At 37.3% G+C, this 19517-nt stretch overlaps 1 protein-coding gene across 2 annotated transcripts in view; it reads right to left on the reverse strand.

Annotated features, from left to right (window-relative positions):
• The window catches only part of CDH13 (cadherin 13), a 509204-nt gene that overhangs the window by 47245 nt on the left and 442442 nt on the right, over window positions 1-19517 (reverse strand). For both annotated transcript variants that reach the window (XM_005234781.3, XM_027782937.2), the window contains exons 9-10: window positions 15966-16148; window positions 14723-14976 (exon numbers count right to left, since the gene is read on the reverse strand). In XM_005234781.3, coding sequence (XP_005234838.1) covers window positions 14723-14976; window positions 15966-16148 — 437 coding nt within the window. The remainder of the gene's footprint in view (window positions 1-14722; window positions 14977-15965; window positions 16149-19517) is intronic.

Consider the following 19517-nt stretch of genomic DNA (forward strand, 5'->3'; position numbering starts at 1 on the left):
AATAAAGGGGTAGCAGGGAGGGAGGTGAACTACAACAGAAGTCAGGAGGTAGGTATTAGCCAAAACAGTGCAATTCCAAAGAAAGGAATCTTATGAACTGTTAACGGAGTTGAAAGACTGTAAACACTACTGAATGGACAATTACTTAAAAGTTAATGGGACCTTGAAAATGTAGTGGCTTGGTGAAATCTATTCTACCACAGAAATCTGGACCATAGCCACAGGAAGCAGAAATATTGACAAGATGGACTTTTTGTTAAAAAATAAGTTTCAGACTCACAAACCCCAACCTTGAAATCACCAGACAACATTAGTTAAAGTTGTAAAAGAGATGCCACAAAGGAAATGTCTGCTCAGTCTGTCAAGTCAAGGTCAGAAAAGATAAAGTGAAAGGTTCCAAGCTATGAAGAACAAGGGGCTGAGTCCCTGTCTTGGACAAAGTGGGAAATACTCATCTCTTAAACAAAAACGTGAAGTATCTGCTATGAATAACACATAACCACAGTAAAGGGCAGACCAGTGATTCACAAAAAAGGTAACACATCAATCACATGGCAATTTTCTTATTCTTAAGTAACTCTTTGAAACAAAAATTTCATTATAAAGGCCAAATACTTCAAAGTTATTTGAGACCCGGGTCCTAATTCCATGAAATTTATATTTTCTTTTATTTTTTTTTTTTAAATAAAAGTAAATTAGGGCTCCCCTGACTATATAGGGTATTTCAGCCACAAAGTTTAAATAAAAGTGTATTTACTGTGATAAACCAGCATAAATATCTTCACTAGCTTTTTCTTAGCTTAGCAAGAAAAGACAAAGAAAAAAAGGGGACAAAAAAAAAAAAAGGACAAAATTTAACACACAACAAATTGACCATGCAATAAGTAGCAATTCAGAAAGAAAATCTGTGAAGAAGCTGAGACTGCCAGAAAAGTAATGGAAGTAGTTTCCTGTGCTGACAGAGCTGGGGCATTCCTGAGTTGGCTGAACTTGCACAGGACTTATTTCTAAGATTCAGCTATTTCTAAGGTGAGCACCATAACACGAGAGATGATAAGAGAGCAATAATGTTCTGCTGACTTAGACAAGCCTCAGAGTTTCTTGGCAGGTTACAGTTATGGGCCTGGCAGGAAAACCAGCCCCAATTCCTGTGTGTTCCCTCTCCTTTCCCCATCAGGCGTGCGACACTGTCCCCTCCAGCTCTGTTTAACTGCATGTATGGGACAGCTGGTATAAAATACACAGCTGGTGCAGGTTTCCCTCTCCAGAAGTTCATTTTAATGAGATATTGATTGCTAATCTTATTATTATAAGAGTATATTTCACATATTTGACAGGCATAATCCTGAGTAGCAAAGATCCGTGTTAGAATCCAGACTTCACCAAAGTGAAAGGAGAATGTTGATCCTGGGGGTAGTGTTGAACCTGATCCAGGCAAAAAAATCTTGCTTTTTCTCACATTAGAGCACTGCCTGAGCCATTATTTGTAGTCTTTGCTGAATACAGAGCTGATCCCCAGAAGTATATTTCATGTTACCGGTTCACAGTAACAACTGAATTAACAACTGACATCTCTTAGAGAGGATTTGTTCAACCGGGAGAGGTGTGCGAGCCCACGGCAGCCTGGAGCATCACCCCTCAGCCTCCCCTGCCACCCCAGAATGCTGCACGCTGCTGCTGCTGCCAGCACCTGCAGACTCCATTGACCCTGCCGAGCGCTGTCCCAGGCACGTCCTGTCACACGGACCCGAGCTCATACAGTTACACATCTCCCATTACAGGTTTCTGTACCTCTGGGGTGGGTTGAGTTTTATCAGCAAGGCAGGGTGATTTCACTAAACCGTCCCCCGTACTCATCAACCACAACATCGTTGCCAGCTTTAAACCACCACAATGTTCCTATGTGTCTCCCTGGCCTGCCACCAGATCCCTGAAGCAGGGAGCTGGACAAAAGCAAATTCAAGTTCCTGCTGGTACACGGCACTGGGAGGAGGAGATTGGGAATAAAAGGCTTATCCTAACTCAAGCCCTTCACGTGGACTTCCAAAATGCTACCCCTAAGGAGGAGATATATGGAGTTCTGAACACACTCAAAATGTTTTAGAATGAAACAGAATCCAATCAGAATGGATTTTGGTCACAATTGGGTGCTAACCCATGAGTGAGTTAGGAGATAGTTAACTCCTTCCCTATTTAATCTACTAAGCATCTATTATGAAAGTTGAATTCCCTAAAGGTCAGTGCAAGAGCAGGAAATAAGGATGTTGTTTTGGCTGGTTTGATGTTGTTAAAGAAAAGGGTTTTATTAACCTTTTTTTTAGTAGCCTACATTTTCTTATATTTCCTCCTAATTCTTAGTGTTTTTTCATAAAAATATTTTATACACACACAAGTGCATGTAAATAAGTCTGTCCAAGAAGGATTTCTTAAGGAAATTCTATGAGTTATTTATGCAGATATGAGAGAATTACTCTGCGTAGGCATTAATTTTGAAAAATTATAGAGGCAGTGATGTAAAAACTTGCACTAAATTGATGTCCTAGTAAAAAAAAAATATCCTTACCATTGCTGAGCATCAGATTATGTTTTCAGTTGCATATTACAATACATGAACATGATAATGTTAATATCATGTCAATATCTATTTGAAACATATATGCAAGGCTGTCTAAAATTTTACTAATGGTCTGAACTTATCTGGAAGAACTGGAAACTCTCATAGGGTTTTATAAATTAGTGAAAAGCTAACAAAATAACTTTGTTCCTATATAAATAGAAGGCAACTAATTCCATAAAACATGTCACTGGTTTTATTATTGTAGCAATTAAGATGTTTTACCTTTTAGTTTAGCTTTGTTTAAAATAACTGTATTTGTAGTAGGAAAATAGACTCTCTTGACAGTTTTGTAGCCCAGAGGAGTTAATACCCACCGATTAAAAAATACTTTCCAACCTTTTAACATTCAATAACAAAGAAAGAAAGGGCAGGTGAGAAGTTCTGTAGGATGTGTGATAACGTGAGTAGATAATATTCATGAAAAACTCACACTACCATCCAATCCAATAACATAAAGAAAAAGGCACAGTTATTCCTTGCTAATGATAACACAAATTAAGTTTTCACTTTTTCTGGCTGATTTTGAATACACCATGCTCTTCATGGGTGCAGTTCTTATAGAAGAAACTTAATTAATTCCCTTTCATTCTTTTTGTAATAACAGGCAATCTCTATCTGAGCTTTATTTGACTGAGTACGCTGAACTATACAAAACACATGCAACTGCTTTCTGTCCTAAACGTTGGAGTGGCATCATGTCACATCTTTTCCTTTATTTTAGGCCAGTTTCTTTTGATTGCCTAACTCACTCTCTTTAATAACCATGAAAAATGGAAGTGTGATTTACCTTTTCTAATGTCTATGAATCAGATTCACAGACATTCAAGCTGTCCAAATGCACTTTAAAACCCACGGACTTCCCTCTTCCCTCTCTGGCTCTTATAACTTTTCAAGATTGTGTATAACCATGTCTTAGTTCTTTTATATATAATATCGTCAAGTCTAGGTTGTTACATTTGTTACAGGTTGCTGTGCTGAATTTTCCCCTCCCTCCTCTTTCTGCCTTCAAGGGATGTTAGAAAAATGAAATACGACTTTTCACTTGTTGAGCAAAACCATTAAAAGTCAGATTCCACACACAGCTATATTCACTCCAGGGATATTCATTGTAACATCCCTTGTCTAACTAATGTTACGGCAAAACAAATTTGGTCCTATACCTGTAGATATAAATAGAGAATACTGACAGAGATTAAATTCTGCTAGATATTTGAACAGCTTGTCACAAAGATTAAGAAAATGGTGCTTTTGTATATATTTCAACATATGATATATGACCTGTGAAAAAAACTCGTGTTTTTCAAAGAAAAACTACAGGATGTTCTTTACATGGAAAATTATCCTTTATTTGCTAAAAGGTAAGTTTGTGCTGAACACTTCTCAGTACTATTCCTTTGGAGGTCAAAAAGCATTTTTTTTGTTAATTGACCTGTGTGCACCTGAATGCTTCCTTTGATATACTGCCTACAACCAATCTACTTCATATACAGCACGATTTTTATATCATGTTCATCATCATAATAGCCAAGACCCTTTCAGCAGTACATTAAGCAAAACGACAAATGTGTGTCATTTAAGAAATCTGCTGGCCAATTATGGAAAATGTGAAGTTAGAGGAAAAAGCTCCATGTAAGTATTTGTTTATGACACAAAAAGACTTTCGCTAGGTGTTACGGGGTTAGGTGTTGAAAGGACAGGAAACAGAAGAATTACCGGTGTTTGTTTAACCTTAGTTTGCCACACTGACAGATGCTCAGATACTTTATATCTGAGCCTTCCCCGACCGCAGTGTGGGACTGGTGAGGCAAATACTTTACCAACAGTCTTCCACTATTTGGTTCACATATAGTTTTATTTTCTGCTTGATATCTGTCGTGTTCAGTGCACACAATATATAGTGCTCTAAAAATCAAAAGTATTTAATTGTCTCCTAAGCTTCATATTCACTATTATGTCCCAGTTACTCTGTGCTATTTAACCATGGATTGGATGCCCAAGAGTTAAACTTATGCACTTTTCCCTTGCTGTTAGGGACTGGAATGTTTTGCCAGCTGCCTTCCACACATGCCCATAGTATGACTGTGGGATGAATTTTAATGTTTCAATTTGACAGACAAAAAATGGGAGCCTCAAGACCTTTAAAACTAAAAGTATCTGCTATTTTTTTTCCTGAAATGACAGAAGCTGAAATGAAAAAAAACACTTAACTGCACACAGAAGGACTCATTCAAAGGGTTACAGTTCACCATGATTAAAGCTGTTACGGCTTTTTCATCTTTTTTTTCCCTTGTACTTAAATGCCTAAGCTCTGTGGCAGTTTCCAGGAGTCAAACTAATTTCACACAATTGACATGGAGATAAGTAAACCTGAGACAATGGTGTTTTCTTTCTCTACTAAAATGTGTTTAAAACACACGGTAATAACTTAGAAGCTTCCAGGGCCAGAAGCAACTTTTGAGTGCTCTGTTTTGAAGCTGCAAACCTTGTGCCCTACCAATACAAAAATTTCTTGTTTTAGCCCTGAAGCATTATCAGATAAACTCTGTGGCTGCATTTATTTTTTATGTATAAAATGCTACCAGTGGCCCAGGGCTGAATCTCTTGAGAGGCTGGGCCTTAGGCAGGTAGAATTCTATTGGAAATTTCCCATTTGAAAGAAAAAAGAGGAAACATTGCTCTGACAGGCCCACTAAAATAGGTAAATGTGTAAAAAGGTTCTCCAGGGTTTGGGCTGTTCAATGAAATATGGGTGAGACAGGTTAGTATCTCTGAGGCAGTGCTATGCTAAGTACTACCCAATGGAGCTGCCCCAAGGGATCACATGGATAATAATTATCTAGCTCTATGAAGAGTAGGCATGCATGTCTCGAGGCATATTTACCTAGAGCATAATGGTCATAAAATAGGAAGAAGTCAGTCCCTAGTAATTCGCATTTGAACCCAGAATGAATCTGCAGGGTTACTGCTGCTTAACAAAGTGCATAATTTCACTCTTACTCAGAAACTATTTTACAGAAATTGGCATCCTTATTATTAAGTTAATAGAAAAATTCCAATTGAACTCTACAAGACTTTTTTCCTATTACAGTAACATTGCAGAGCTCCATTTAGTAAAAATGAGTGCTTAAACCTTCTGACAATTTCTTCACTGAACTTAAATTCCACTCCAAGAATAACCGTATGTGAGTCTGAAAGAAGATGGGGTTCTTTATGCCTCGAAATGCACAGAACTAGGTACGCCTTGCAGTTGAGCAGTGGCTGTAGACATACAACAGGAGTTGTATGTCTTTGGGAAAGCTTCTCCTCTAGGATCAGATCCTACACCCAGATTCAGTGGGAGCTTTGCCACTGAACTGAGTGTGTCCATGATTTAGTCTGTCCTTATTCTGGAGGTGGCAAATTAATGAAATATAGCCGTAACACTAGCATCTCTTATCTTCCCAGCAGGGCAAGAAGCCATGACAGTACTACAGCATTTCCCTTTTCCAGTCAGGACATGAATTGCCAGACAACACCTGCTCTGTTATCATCTGATATCTATACCTGCTTTAAAGACAGACGTGATGAACTCCACAACAAGTACGGCTTAATTATATACTCCCACTTGACGTCAGGAATCTGGCGTAGACACATTACCAGCCTTTCTGCAAAACTTTTGAGTGCTCAGTTTTCCAGCGTTTGCCTTTGTATAAAATAACACTAGTCACTGGATCTACAATCTTACACATTACAAGTCCAAATATATTTCTGTCAAAGAACCACTGAAAATTGTAACCACATATGGGTGTGCACGTGTGATCTAACTTGGTTGAATGGGACTCAAGAATTCAGTGGCTTTAAAACATTAACAGAAATTCATATCATGCCTGTCCCCATCAACTTGCCTCTTCACACAGTGTCCTCAAACTTGATAGCTAACAGTATAATTAAGATACTCTTCTTCCAGAGGCAAAATCCTGCCTTTTCTGGAACTAGAAGAGAACAGTAAATGACATAGTGAGTTATTGTCAAGATCCGACTTCCAATGCAAGCATAACTTGTGACTGATATATACTTTTGTTATATTTCTCAAGAAGATCTGCAATATTGTTTAGTCAGTGACATGAAAAATGCACCCTATAATTTTACAGTTCACAGCCATTCATTCTGAGTGCTGACATGGTTGAAATCATAATGTGGCAAAATATTGTTATGCAGGATAAAGACAGAGGGTCTAATTAAACTCCCCTTAAATGTTACATTCATCCTTATTAATCAAGAATTTGGGATTCTTAAGGTAGTATCAAGGGAAGTTAAAATTGGTTTCTATGGCTTATTTGATTACATGGATACACAGATTCTCAATTCTATCATCTATAGCTTTAATATCAACATATTAAGTCTGATTTATGCCAACAGAGCAGGGCAGATGGAAAATTTTAGGAAAACAATCTTCTGACAAGTATTATCAGGAGTGATAAAGTCTGGCTTCAGGTAGCTAGGCTCCCTGCAAAAATGTGAATTGCTGGGCTGAGAATCCCTGGGACATCTGCTTTAGGTAGTCTTTAATAATTTAACTCGGACACTTCTGCTATTTCAGGGACTAATCAAAGGGAGAGGGATTAATCTTTTTTTTTTCTAAGTAAAGGCAGCCTGTTCTTCCAGGGAACTGCTTCATTCAGTCTGGGTGAAAATTTGCTGCCTCTTTTCGACTAGGAGAGGATAAGGAAAAAATAGGTGCTATAGCAACCTGTTTATGTACACTAATCTTTCCCCCAACCTTGGCAACTACTAGGAGGAACAAAGCAGTAAGACAAGATGTTAGCATAGATAAAGTAAGCGTGGGAGTTCCCCAACTCCCCACAAGGCAAAACCTGGCATGGCAAAGTTTAGCATCAACTGGTTAGATGGGGTTGGCCTTAAGTACTAAAAATTAAGATATACAAAAGCAGACAAGGAGAGAAGAGGCCTGACATCTGCTCCAACACAGAGAATATCAGTAAGAAGAGGGCAAAAAGAAACAAGGGAGACTTAGAGGAGTTCACCACTAGGAGCAATACCAGAAGCAACTGAGAAATCAAGGAGCCCTGGGGACTCTCCAGGGTGCAATAAGGGAGGTGTCGACAGGTTGGCTGTAAATTAGAGAAGCCAGGGATGCCTGTGAGTGATAAAAGGACTGAATAATAGACTTTGGGAAGAAGACTATTGGCATCTGTTCACTACTCTGAGGAAAAGAAGGTCCTGCAATAGTATAGCTCAGCTACTAAAGCTGACAGAGTTGAATGTGGCTTTCCTGAATGGTCAGCGTCAGATGCTGTCCACAGCTTTTATAGGACCTGGCTTCCAGATTTGGCAGTTTTAATTCTCTCAGCACTGGGATTTTTCTCCAGTCATTTATTTTCTACAGAGAATTTTTTTTATTTTATTATTATTTTTTACCAGCTGCTTCCTCCCCGCATCTTAAATCAGATTCAGTGATATATCTGCACAGTGCTGACCAGCTACAAATCATCTTCTGCACAGGAAAAATGGGGCCTGATTTTCCTCTTCAGCTATTTTCACCCTTCCAGAGTTACATCAGCATAGCCATGGGTTTGAGAGGAGAATAAAGGAGGTACAGTACCACTCCAGAAGCAACTTTGCTTCTTTCCGACCTTGCTGTAGGCCTAAAGCATTTTCTGTATGGGGAAACGGGGATTTGTTCACTTTGTTCAGTAAACAAAAAGGAGAAGTCAGTTTGTTCAGACAACAGCAACAACAGAAAATGCATTTTTTTTTCATTGGTTTTCCCCTTCAGATATTAATATTATGATAGTTACATCTGTATCCAGTGATTAACTACACAGATAGTATTAACACATTCATGAAACAGTTTCAGTACAAAGGCTGCTGTGGAGAATACTGTTGAGCTAACAGGTGACAGGTAAGTACCTGCAATTTTAAGTGGCAGTTGTGTAGCATGAGGGAATGGGCTCAGTTCTTCCTTTCAGAAGTGATTAAATCTCCCTTTCTGGCATTGCTTGCTGGATACCCCAATACAGGCAGCTACCTAGGGTTAAGAAATTTTGTGTCTCAAAATTTTGCAGGAACGACAGAAGAGGAAAAACTTTTTGATTCAAGCAGATTCCCTCTCTACCTGGCGTTCTTTCTAACTTAAAAAAAAGAAAGGTAAAGAAAAACAATGTGCACTGTTCAACATACAGCAACTTCAGTTCTAGAGATGTGTTACAAATTCCCAGTGGCCGGTTTCAGGCGGGCCATAAATAAAACTGCAGAGCCAACTTGAGATGCTCTTGGGTGTAACTTACAGTGAAAAACTCTGGTGCTGCTTGCTGAGAGCATAGCCCAGCCATTCATTTTATAGCAATAGAACTATTCTTCTGTCTGCACAAGGAAAAGAAATCTCCCATGGTTGGGTATCAAAGAGAAGTCTTTCAGACTCTAGGAGACATACTTAACAATGACTAAATGTGTTACTTCATAAGCGTTCACTCTTTAAGGCGTTCTATCCCTCTCATTATACAGTAGTTCTGTAAGTGATTGTAGCGTATCCCAAAAAGCAAGTTTATCGACCTCCACCTGCAACAAAAGTGCTTTAAAAAGACTTAATGTGCAACTAAGCATGCAAATCTGATCCCTTAAGTGTTTGTGAAGAATGTGATTTGAAGCCTCATCCTTGTTCAGAGGGGGTTCGAGATCTCTGAAAAAATCCTGGCAAGAGACATGAAAAAGGTTTTGAATTGTCTTTCCGATTCATGGCTTATATATTCCCTACATGTAATGGTGGTGATTAGCAACAAAGAGAAGTAACAGAAATAAACTTGCTTTTTCCAGTGAGTTCTCCAGTTTTCTCAAGTATTTTGAGATCTGTAAGAAACTCACTGAATTATAAATCCTACTTCAGTGCCATTTCAGCACTATTTTACAGAATTTTAGGCAGTCAGTTTTTTGACAAAGAGCATGCAGATCATAGTTTCCACCATTAAGAGTTTGGAAAGTTTCCACCAACTTCCACCAACTCTATAGGCACTGACCTCAAAGTTACGATGCTGCGATCTCATGCAAAATGTGGCCCAGTAGTAAAAGTTCCCAGTCCCAAAGGCAATGGCCATCCCATTATCCAGTGGCTCTTGGTGAAATGAAAAATAAATGAACACGATCTCTTTTAATTCAGTGTCTGTTAGGTCCAGCCTGACCCATTCCCATGGCCAAGGATGAAGCCTCATTAATATATACACGTAGCTTACACTATAGAAAAATGCACTTTATGTAGAGAGAAACAGAGACTATCCACCTTTCAGGCAGACCAGCAGCTGTTATTTGGAAATGATGACAATAATAAATATGACTTTGCTCCCATTTCCAGACTAGCAGAGCTATCGCATTCACAACCGGTACAACAGCAGTGTTACTTAGTCGAACGTCCAGGCTGTGGGTTCAACGAGCAGCTGGGCAGCTGGATCCAGCACAGGCTATTCTAATCTGAAATGATCAATCTCAAACAAATGGAGGTTTACTGGTTTCATATTTGTGTAATTCCACTAAATTAATGATATGGTGGTAGAAGGAGACTAGAATCGAATAAAAGGATGTCAACTTCTGAGCAAAAAATTGACATTCTATAGATGAGACTTCACCACTAAGACAATGTACCTATGCTTCCAGAAACAACAGCTATATGGGGTAGCAGGATTCAGGTGCAGATAAATTGCACACACATAGACAAGTATATAACTTATTTGCATATATTGCTTCCATGCCACTTTTGGCACTTTCATATTCCCATGAAACTCACTGAAGTTTGGGTTCTGTTTCTAAGTTCTCCAGCTTCAAATACTGCATTTTAATTCTACTTAGTAAATTAGATATGCTTTAGAGCTATAATAAACTTTTCTTGTGAAGATATTTCTGAAGCATTGAGTCACATTGCTTACTGAGAATAAATATTGCAATAATGTATTTACATAAATAATTCAAAATCCAAGAGCACAGTAGGTAATAAAAATATATTGCCATGATAAACCATGAAACCACAGAACAATGTTGCTTTAATTAAAAATTACAAATACACTGCAGTAAACAACTTATTTACATGTACTTAAAAGTCTAACTATTGAATACCCTGGACTTGTTGAATCCAAGAAAGGGAAAAATACTGAAACCAGTCTCTTCATACAAATACCGAGGACTGTAACTGTGTTTAATTAAGATCTACTGTTAATAATGGATTTCAGAGAGTGAAGTTCTTTTAATTTCCCAAGGTAGGAAATGTTATTAAATTTGGCCTTTAACTTTTCATTGACATGTACACTTGAAACTTCTGATTAAAATTTCAGAGGTTGAGAAGAAGCACCCAAAATTAAACTCTTAAATCTGGCACAAAAATAACAATGATCCCTGATTAAGAAATCAAATTTCAGAAACTTCATTACTGTTCTATTAATAAATTGGTGGGTTATAATTAAAATGAGGCCTGCTGGATTTCTTTCATTTTTTAATTCTAAAAAAGTTTGAATCTGTAGAGGGAATTAAATACTTTTTTAAAAAAATAGGTTAATGAATCTAAGAAATGTGATCCAACTCAAACAGGTTCCTTTTCTTTCTGGGAGTGATCACAGCAGAACAAACATTATTGTCCACCCAACGGGGTGTGCTCATGAAAAATTACTGGTTCTGTCTGCTCCTTCCCTTTTACAACATCCATAGTCCAAAGCTCACTATCCTCGTAGAATTTTCACAGGAAATTATAGGTGTAGGTATAGCTGTGAAAGTCGGTGTTAACCAAGTTTTAAAGGGATATGTTTTAGAGTAAGATTAAACTTGATGCTTACATTATTTAGCTGGTCAATATGAGCGTGCAGTTCTTGTTTCCAGGATGATGTTTCTACCTCTGCCTTGAGTTTCTTTGAAATGTTAACGTCAGTAGATCAGAGAAGAGCTGACACCATGAAAGTTCACTGCTAATCGTGTGCAGACAAATAGCTAGAGCTCAAGGTATGTGCTTTTGAGTCTTACAAATACTTGGAGTCATATTTTTTTCAGTGTGATACATTTTGCCAGCTTGTTTGAGCTTTTAAATGAAATTCTTTCTCAGTCTGCAAAAACACTTCAAGCTGAAGAATAAGAAAGAAAATTGCTTCAAAAGTACAGCTGCCTTTAGGAATTTTTACAAAGTAAGCCATGTTTTTCAGAGAGATAAGTAATTTGAATCTGATTCAGATATGCAATGTTCAAAGAATAAATTCAGTCTAGATGTGGACAATGGCACAAATGGTTTCTATATACTATTCATGGTTCTTGAAATGCATTTATGATGTTATATCTAGTAACTGAATTTCCTGATTACAAATAATCATCAGCTCACCCTACAAGTTTTATATAGAAAAATAACTAAAAATATCTCCCTGCAGTTAGGCATATCTCAGTTGTTATAGGTTGAAAATAATAATAAAAAAGTAACATTACTAATTCTCTGTTTGCATTCACCTGCACATTTTCAACAGATATATAATTTATTGGGGGTGATGCATATTGTTCACACAGCACACAATACAAATTTATTGCTTCTTGCAGACACAAAACATTGCTTGCCTGTGGTCATTGTTATTTAGTGTAATAGCTCATTCAACAGTCTGTATCGTGCCTGCTTAGCCTTTATTTTACCTATATAATCATAGTAAGGATTCTCATGATCTATAGCAGCACGGTCTGAAAACCATGCTGTTTGATATATATTCTCTATAAATACGAAGTCCTGGACCTAGACCCAAATTCTAAACATGCCTGTCTGTAGATACTTGTTGGAAAACATTTTGGCCAGACCCAAACTAGCGAGTAGCTGTTGCCTTTATACATGCATTTTTACACTACCCTTAATTGCAGATGCTGTTCTCATATACTAGTCTTCTTTTTTTCACGGCTAGTAGCTATGTGTTTCAATAATACCTGCCAGTGTTAAAAGTATCTTTTAAAAATGCTATTTTACGCTTTCCTGTTATTTTAGCAAAAGGACATACAGGTAGTCACATCAGCCCTTTGTGAATCATTCCACCATTTCCCAGATTTTCAGTACATTTGCATTATTTTCTTCTAACTTATACAGCCACTTCCTTCTACATAGTTGCTGTATATGATCATGCCCCATTCCCAAGCCAGTCTAGCTTATTTCTGCTCTTTCCTGCACATGGAGAGTAAGAAAAAACATAGTCTTGCTTTTGGCTAAAAACCTTCCAGGTTTTGGCCATCCAGGTATGGTAAAACAACTGGGAAAATTCTATTTAGATTACAACCTAGTTACAGTCAAGATTTGAGAGTTCCTTTGCAGCCAGCTGTGAGATGTGGTAGACTCAAAAAACGTTAATGTTACCTAACTGGTTACACACAATACTTAAAGCCAGGTTAGAGTTCTCAGTGACTCATTGGCTATGTCCTATAATTTTAATGGCAACATAGTTCAGAGAAATTCAGCAAAATCAGTAAGTAGGTCAAGGAGAAAAATTCAGATAATAGTTTTTGGACTGTTGGTTTTGATAACCAAATCTTTATACTTTCTTGGCTTTTCTAGCATAAAAAAAATATCAACTGTTACATTAATTAATATGACTTTCCTTCCATGAAAATACATAGATATATGCAGAACTTCAACAATTATGTTTCTTAAAGTCAGTCCCAATGCAACTGGGAATCAATATCTTTTCCCTACACAGTCCAGATTCTGAGTAATGCTTATGAGGGTGATATTGCTGCATCTGACAAGCAATAGAAATTCCACAGGTTTGCCACCCATAGACACAAATCTGTATGACCACAGTGAATGAAATAAGGAATCTTTGGAGCAAAAACTAAAATTAGGAATCAAAACGCATTCTGCAAATAAATAAATTTAGAAAACAAGGGGAACGACATACGCTAAGATATTTTAATGGCAGAAATCAGAGGTGTTTTTGATAGAGAAGACCTGAAATATTCATACTCCATTAACTAGGTATTTCTTAGATGATACAGAGAATTGGAACTTTTAATTATCTGCCTTGCCTTTTTCCCCCTTCCCTGGAGATGAGCAGGCTTGCCTGCTTAAATTCATCTCACCATTCGAATCCACGGCTGTCAGCACGGGGCTTTGCAATGGCATGCTTACCAACACTTGCTACTGACAGACAACATCTCCAAGATCAGTAGCTTTCTTTTATTGTAGAACTGTACATATGTCAAAACTTCTTTAAGAAGTGCTAAATAATCCTGATAGCAGAGAAATCTATGTCTATGGTATAGATTGACAGTGCACATTGTTCAGGTTACACTTTGAAGTCATTCTCACAGAGATGTTTATGCCCTTTTATATACATTGATATCTAGGGGAAATTAGACTCACAAGTAAGAACAAAAAATTAAACACAATGCCTAACCTGCAATTCTCAAACGCTGAGAAAAGCATTCTGCAAAGTCAATTTAGTAGGAGAGAAGAAAGGAGTTGATCTTTCATTGTTCAACAAATCTAAAAACAAAAGACCAGACCAGGTAGATTAACGTATAAGATGATGGCACCACTTCATAGTCCTTGCACCATGGCACACATATGGGATTATATTGTCATACCACAGAAATAATAATTTACTTTCATCTATCAGAGCAAATCCAAGTCTTAGTTTACTGTAACTTTAGTGCTTCACTGGGAAATACTTACTCAGCCCTTGAACACGAATGGACGGTCATTATTTCACAGAGAGACATCATAAACTGACTTAAACCATATGTAAACCAGGTAAATTATTTCTATACACATTATCAATTTTTACACATTTTTCTCTGGCTCTCATGAAGGAAGAGGAATAAACAAGCAGGCAAAAAGTGATTTTAAAAGACTATGTGCAGCTACGTCTATTGCTTGTGGCACTCGAGCGTTCTACTGCAGTAATCTCAGAGCCTGGAAAACTACTGTCCTCTGTCTAATGTGGTTCTTTGCTTTCACCATACTCAATATCTTCATTGCAGTGGGAAAACCAAGTAAATTGGCACTTATTATGTAGGGCCCAAACAACTTTAATTTAATTCTGTACTCACAGGCAAATTATTGGGCACAAAAGACATATTTTCTGATAGATGAAAATTAGAGGGTACTGCACTCACCTGATAGTCTGATGTTGCAAAGTATCTGGATCAGTGGCATTTACTGTTAGCACGACACTGCCAATGGGGATGTTTTCTTGTTTTGTCACTGTCATTGGGTTTGGGTGGAAAAGTGGACCTTCATTCACGTCTTCAACAGTGATCTGAACTGTTGCCGTGGAGCTGGGGCCATAGGCTATGTCTGGAATCAGAGGGTCCTCGTTTTCTACTTTGATCAGCAGCGTGTGAAATGCCGAAATCTCATAGTCTAAAGGCTGTAAAACACATTATAAAACCAGAGTGCAAGGTGCAAAGACAGTACTTAACACTTTTTCCTTGTACCCCATTGCAAACTCAGGGAAGACACAATCACCCAGGCAGGGACAACAGCATTCCTCGCATCTGGTACTTGGTCAGAGTTCAGCATTAGACACAGTGGTAGTTATAAAGTGCATTGAAGATAATGAACGTAATGGACTTAACGAAGGATGGAGACATCCCTTTATCCAAGAACATATACTTTTTTGCCATACCTCACACATATAATTTAATTCTAATGTATACATGCTTATTTATGATGTAATATACATTTAGCAAACAAATCAGTCATACTTAGTAGCTACTTATGATAAGTGACATGAAGTTATTTTCTCAACTCCTACCTTGAAATTAAAAGCATTACCATGGAAATACATGCCATTTGTCTTAAGAATTGAAAATGATTCTTCTGAAGTCAGAGAAAATTCCGGTACAGGCAGCAACCAGGGCTATTTTCTTTCTTTCTTTAAGTATGAGATATAGGATTATCTTCATACAAAGATAGGCAAGAAAAATTTTCGTGAGACTTCAGAAATGTGGGGCCAAAGATGGCTCTCCAGTTCAGTCCGAAGCCACGTCCCTTACTTCCCTGGTATTTGCAGCTGTGTTCTCTAACTGAGAACAAAATGTGGCCCTTGAATTCAAATGACCCCTAGCCACAAACAAAAACTTTTTGTGAAGTCTCACTATTAATTTTGACACTTACTGCAAAACTACCTGTTATTTAAGCACAGTGGTGATATATTTAGCAACAGGCAGGTCCTTATAACTAAAGAAGTAAGGTTACTGTGACCGAGGAAGGGGTTATACATATTTTTTGGGGCAAGGGCTGGTAGCCAACTACATATTTTTGAGTTAATTATCCTTGCTGTGCTTTTGCTTATGCACTATATCCAGTGGGTGGACCTTACAGTAATAATGCAGTACAACAGCAAATTGTTCTTACTTTGACAACAGAGAGCATTCCCTCATTAGTCTGGGGATTGGTATGGATTTCAAAACTCTGCCCTGGATTTCCATTAATAATGGTGTAGACAGCTCTCCATGCTCCGGTCGCTGGGTCATCTCTGTCACCAACGGTCAAGTTTACTATTACACCTGTGACTCCCTCCTTCACTGTGGCTTGAAACTAGGAAAAAAAAAAATACATAGAGAAAATTGTTACTATTTTCAATTAATGACCACATACACACACACAAAATATCCAAGCCAGAATTAATTATTTATGACAACAGGAGAAAGATGTAATCCTTGATTAAAACTGAACGTTATAGGCTCTAAATAATACATTCTCACTCATGAAATATAAGGTAACACATTACAGCTGCTCTTCATTTAATAGATGGCAGATAAGCAGCAATGTGATAGGAGTCAAGTTGTGAAAGATTCTGATCACAAGACAACAGTCCATCTCGTAATACTGGAAAAGTGAATCTTGGAAATATATAGTGTTGCGTAGGTGCCCATGCTATCAGAAAGGGAACTATACTGATAGCGAAGCAGAAGATATGCTGACTAACATAGCCCATTCTTGCCCTTGAATGTACTGTTATTTAAAAATAATCCAGTTTTGCATTTCAGACTATTATTTTCATAAATTACTCCACCCATAATAATTTTTCACTATACTGTTACCAATACATGAAATATTTTTCACAAAAAGTGTTCCCATACCATTTTTTTGAGGGGTTGCTCTAACATGCTCAAAAATAATTGGACCTCATGCTACCACTTTGTCTGCATAACTAAAAGTCAATGTTAGCTTCTTTTTCCAGTGGAAGAATTTTTTATGACCTTGTGAAGTTTGTTGCATTGCTGTACTATTCAGCCAGCCAAACCCTGTGAGAAAATTCTAATTTACTATCCAGACAAACAGTGTATAACAACAATCTTATTTATGTAGGAAAAATATTAAGCAAACCATTGGAAAAGCTTGTAAGGGTCAGACTTAATAACACTCCTCACCTTTCAAGTACTTGAGGCTGATGTGCTAAAAGCACTGTATATAAGAGTGATAATACCTGCTTTATAGGTGGATAAACCAGAATGATAACATACCTAATCCTGAGAAGTGCTGAACATCAGCAGCACCACTATAGATCATTAGAAAATCTTAGCATTTCTAGGGATTAAGCCTTGAAAAGTCTGAAATTACAAACTTTAATGACACAAATAGCTTTGCTGTACGTGCACTGCTTAAAAGATACATCATGCGGTGACAATATATCACTCAAGGGCAAAAATCACCCAGGTGGCCTCAAGACCTGAATAGACTAAATGTCTTTTGCTCTGCCTTATAGACCACATGAAGCCATAACACTACAGAAGATTTTGTGAGACTACTGAATCCAGAAAATGGCATTTTATTAATATATAGATTTCACAATCTGGACAAATAGCAGGTAAAATGGATTTCCTCATAGTAAAATACAGCAGAGACAACTATGTTTTTTCCTGCATTCAGTTATCTTTGTTTTCATTTCTTCCAAAAGATTTATGTTTCCAAACCATTTTTCAATTTAGCTATTTGAATGTAGGCATTCAGTTCAAGCTTTCCAACCTCAAACCTGATTTTATTAAAGGATGACATTAATGATTGGCTATTTCTACCTTCTTTAGTGTATTTAAGGAAGAAATGTAAAGATTATTTTGATTTTTATATTTAATATGTGACAGGATGTGATTGAGCTTTGTTTCCAACAGATTATTAAGTTCATTGACAATTTAATTAACTCTAAATGAGAATATAACAATATTTTTGCTTACTATAAAACAAACAAAAAAAGCTCTATGAAGAATCTTGGAAATAACACAGGAACGATTACCAGGATTGTGTTCCTTCCTGCTCAGCAAAATGCTGCCACTAGAAAGCACACTTGGACACCTCTTACTGTAACTGAAAATAAGCGATTAGCCTGATTGATATTTTTGTGTTACTTCATATTGTCTCAGCTAGAGGATGATCAGAACCATAAAGGCGAGAATTTTTTCCAGCAAGTGTTCAGTACCAAACAATTCCTATCGAGCTATGCAAAAAGGTGACTGGATTTCAAGGAACCCAGTCCTAAAGAATCTAACCCTTAGATCTGACTTGGCATCTGCTCCTAATTCATATTGATCCTTCTGAAAAATCTTTTCCTTAATCCACTAGTCTGATTCAATTAAGTGTTCAATACTCCCTGGATCACCTTGGGAACAGTAAGACCTGTTGGGAAAAAAAACGTTTCAAGATGTGGCTATTTTATTCAGATACATAATTGTGAAGCCGGTGAGATAAATTTATTATGCTTACCCCACCACTGCCAGACTATGATAGGAAAGGTTGCCATGATGCGCCAGCTAGTTCAGAAAATATTGACTATCACTTTAAGGATACCTAATTCAAGGATATCTCAGCTAGGGTCGGCTTGCCTCTGCATTCCTATTTTCTCCTTATTTAGGAAGGGCTCTCAGCAGCTTCGATTGCAGTGAGCTAGGGCAGAAAGGGGACATAGACTTGCTGGGGGTATAAAACTGCAGAGCTGCTGGCACCTGCAGATCAAGGGAATGACAACGTCTACAGGCAAAGGCTGTGCCAAGCCAAGTAACACCAAGAGTAGTGGTGCACACACCCCTAGCATTCCTTGCATTTTAGAAATGAACCTATAAACACAGAGGGTGTTTTGAAGCTGTCTGGAACATTAGACTAAAATCTGTTCAAGATGGGTGAAAAAGTGGAGTGATCGAATCACAGAAGCTGTCACATGGATCTACTCTAAATTTATAACGTGAAAGCTGTAATAAATCACAGATTTGTGATTGCAAAAGATAAATACTGACTGTGAAATAGTGAAATATCGTGTATATTATCTAAAAGTTGAGCCCTTCTTCCTGTTCAGCCACCTTTATATAAAGAATAGACTGTATATCAAAAATAGCCTTCCCAGTATCTAGAAAAATCTGTTACATTTATACTGGATCCCTTTCAACGATAAAGTACAGGAATTTAAAAAACTATGAAAGGACAAAAATAGGAATTACATTTGGAAATAGAGAAAAGATAACCACAAGTTCATCATATTTCAAAATAAAAGGTTTACATTCTCAAAGCATGGTGCTTAACTGAGAGAGTCTGATCCAGTGCTCTAAAATAAAACCCCACAGTGGCTAACACAACTAATTGGATCACAAGTTAATTGATTTCAGTCTTTTTAAATATCTGCACATCCCCTAAGCACCACTATAAATTAACAATAAAATAGATGAGTTCAGTACTTTATTTAAACTGCTATCATCTGCACCCATATTAAAAATAGTAAGTTAGAAGGCTGGAAGGAGCTATGTTCATTTACTACTACTGAGCATTTGAATATGTAAGGTTAACTTGTTCTGTGGAGTGCTATGCCATGTTGTCATTTCTTGTGTTTATCATGCATACAGCCTGGAAATTTTAGTAATTGTCATATTTATTTATAAATGTAAGGAAAAAAAAAAAAGACCTTATTATCCTCTTCTGCAC

Source organism: Falco peregrinus, chromosome 14 (assembly GCF_023634155.1).
Source record: "Falco peregrinus isolate bFalPer1 chromosome 14, bFalPer1.pri, whole genome shotgun sequence".
Taxonomy (NCBI): domain Eukaryota; kingdom Metazoa; phylum Chordata; class Aves; order Falconiformes; family Falconidae; genus Falco; species Falco peregrinus.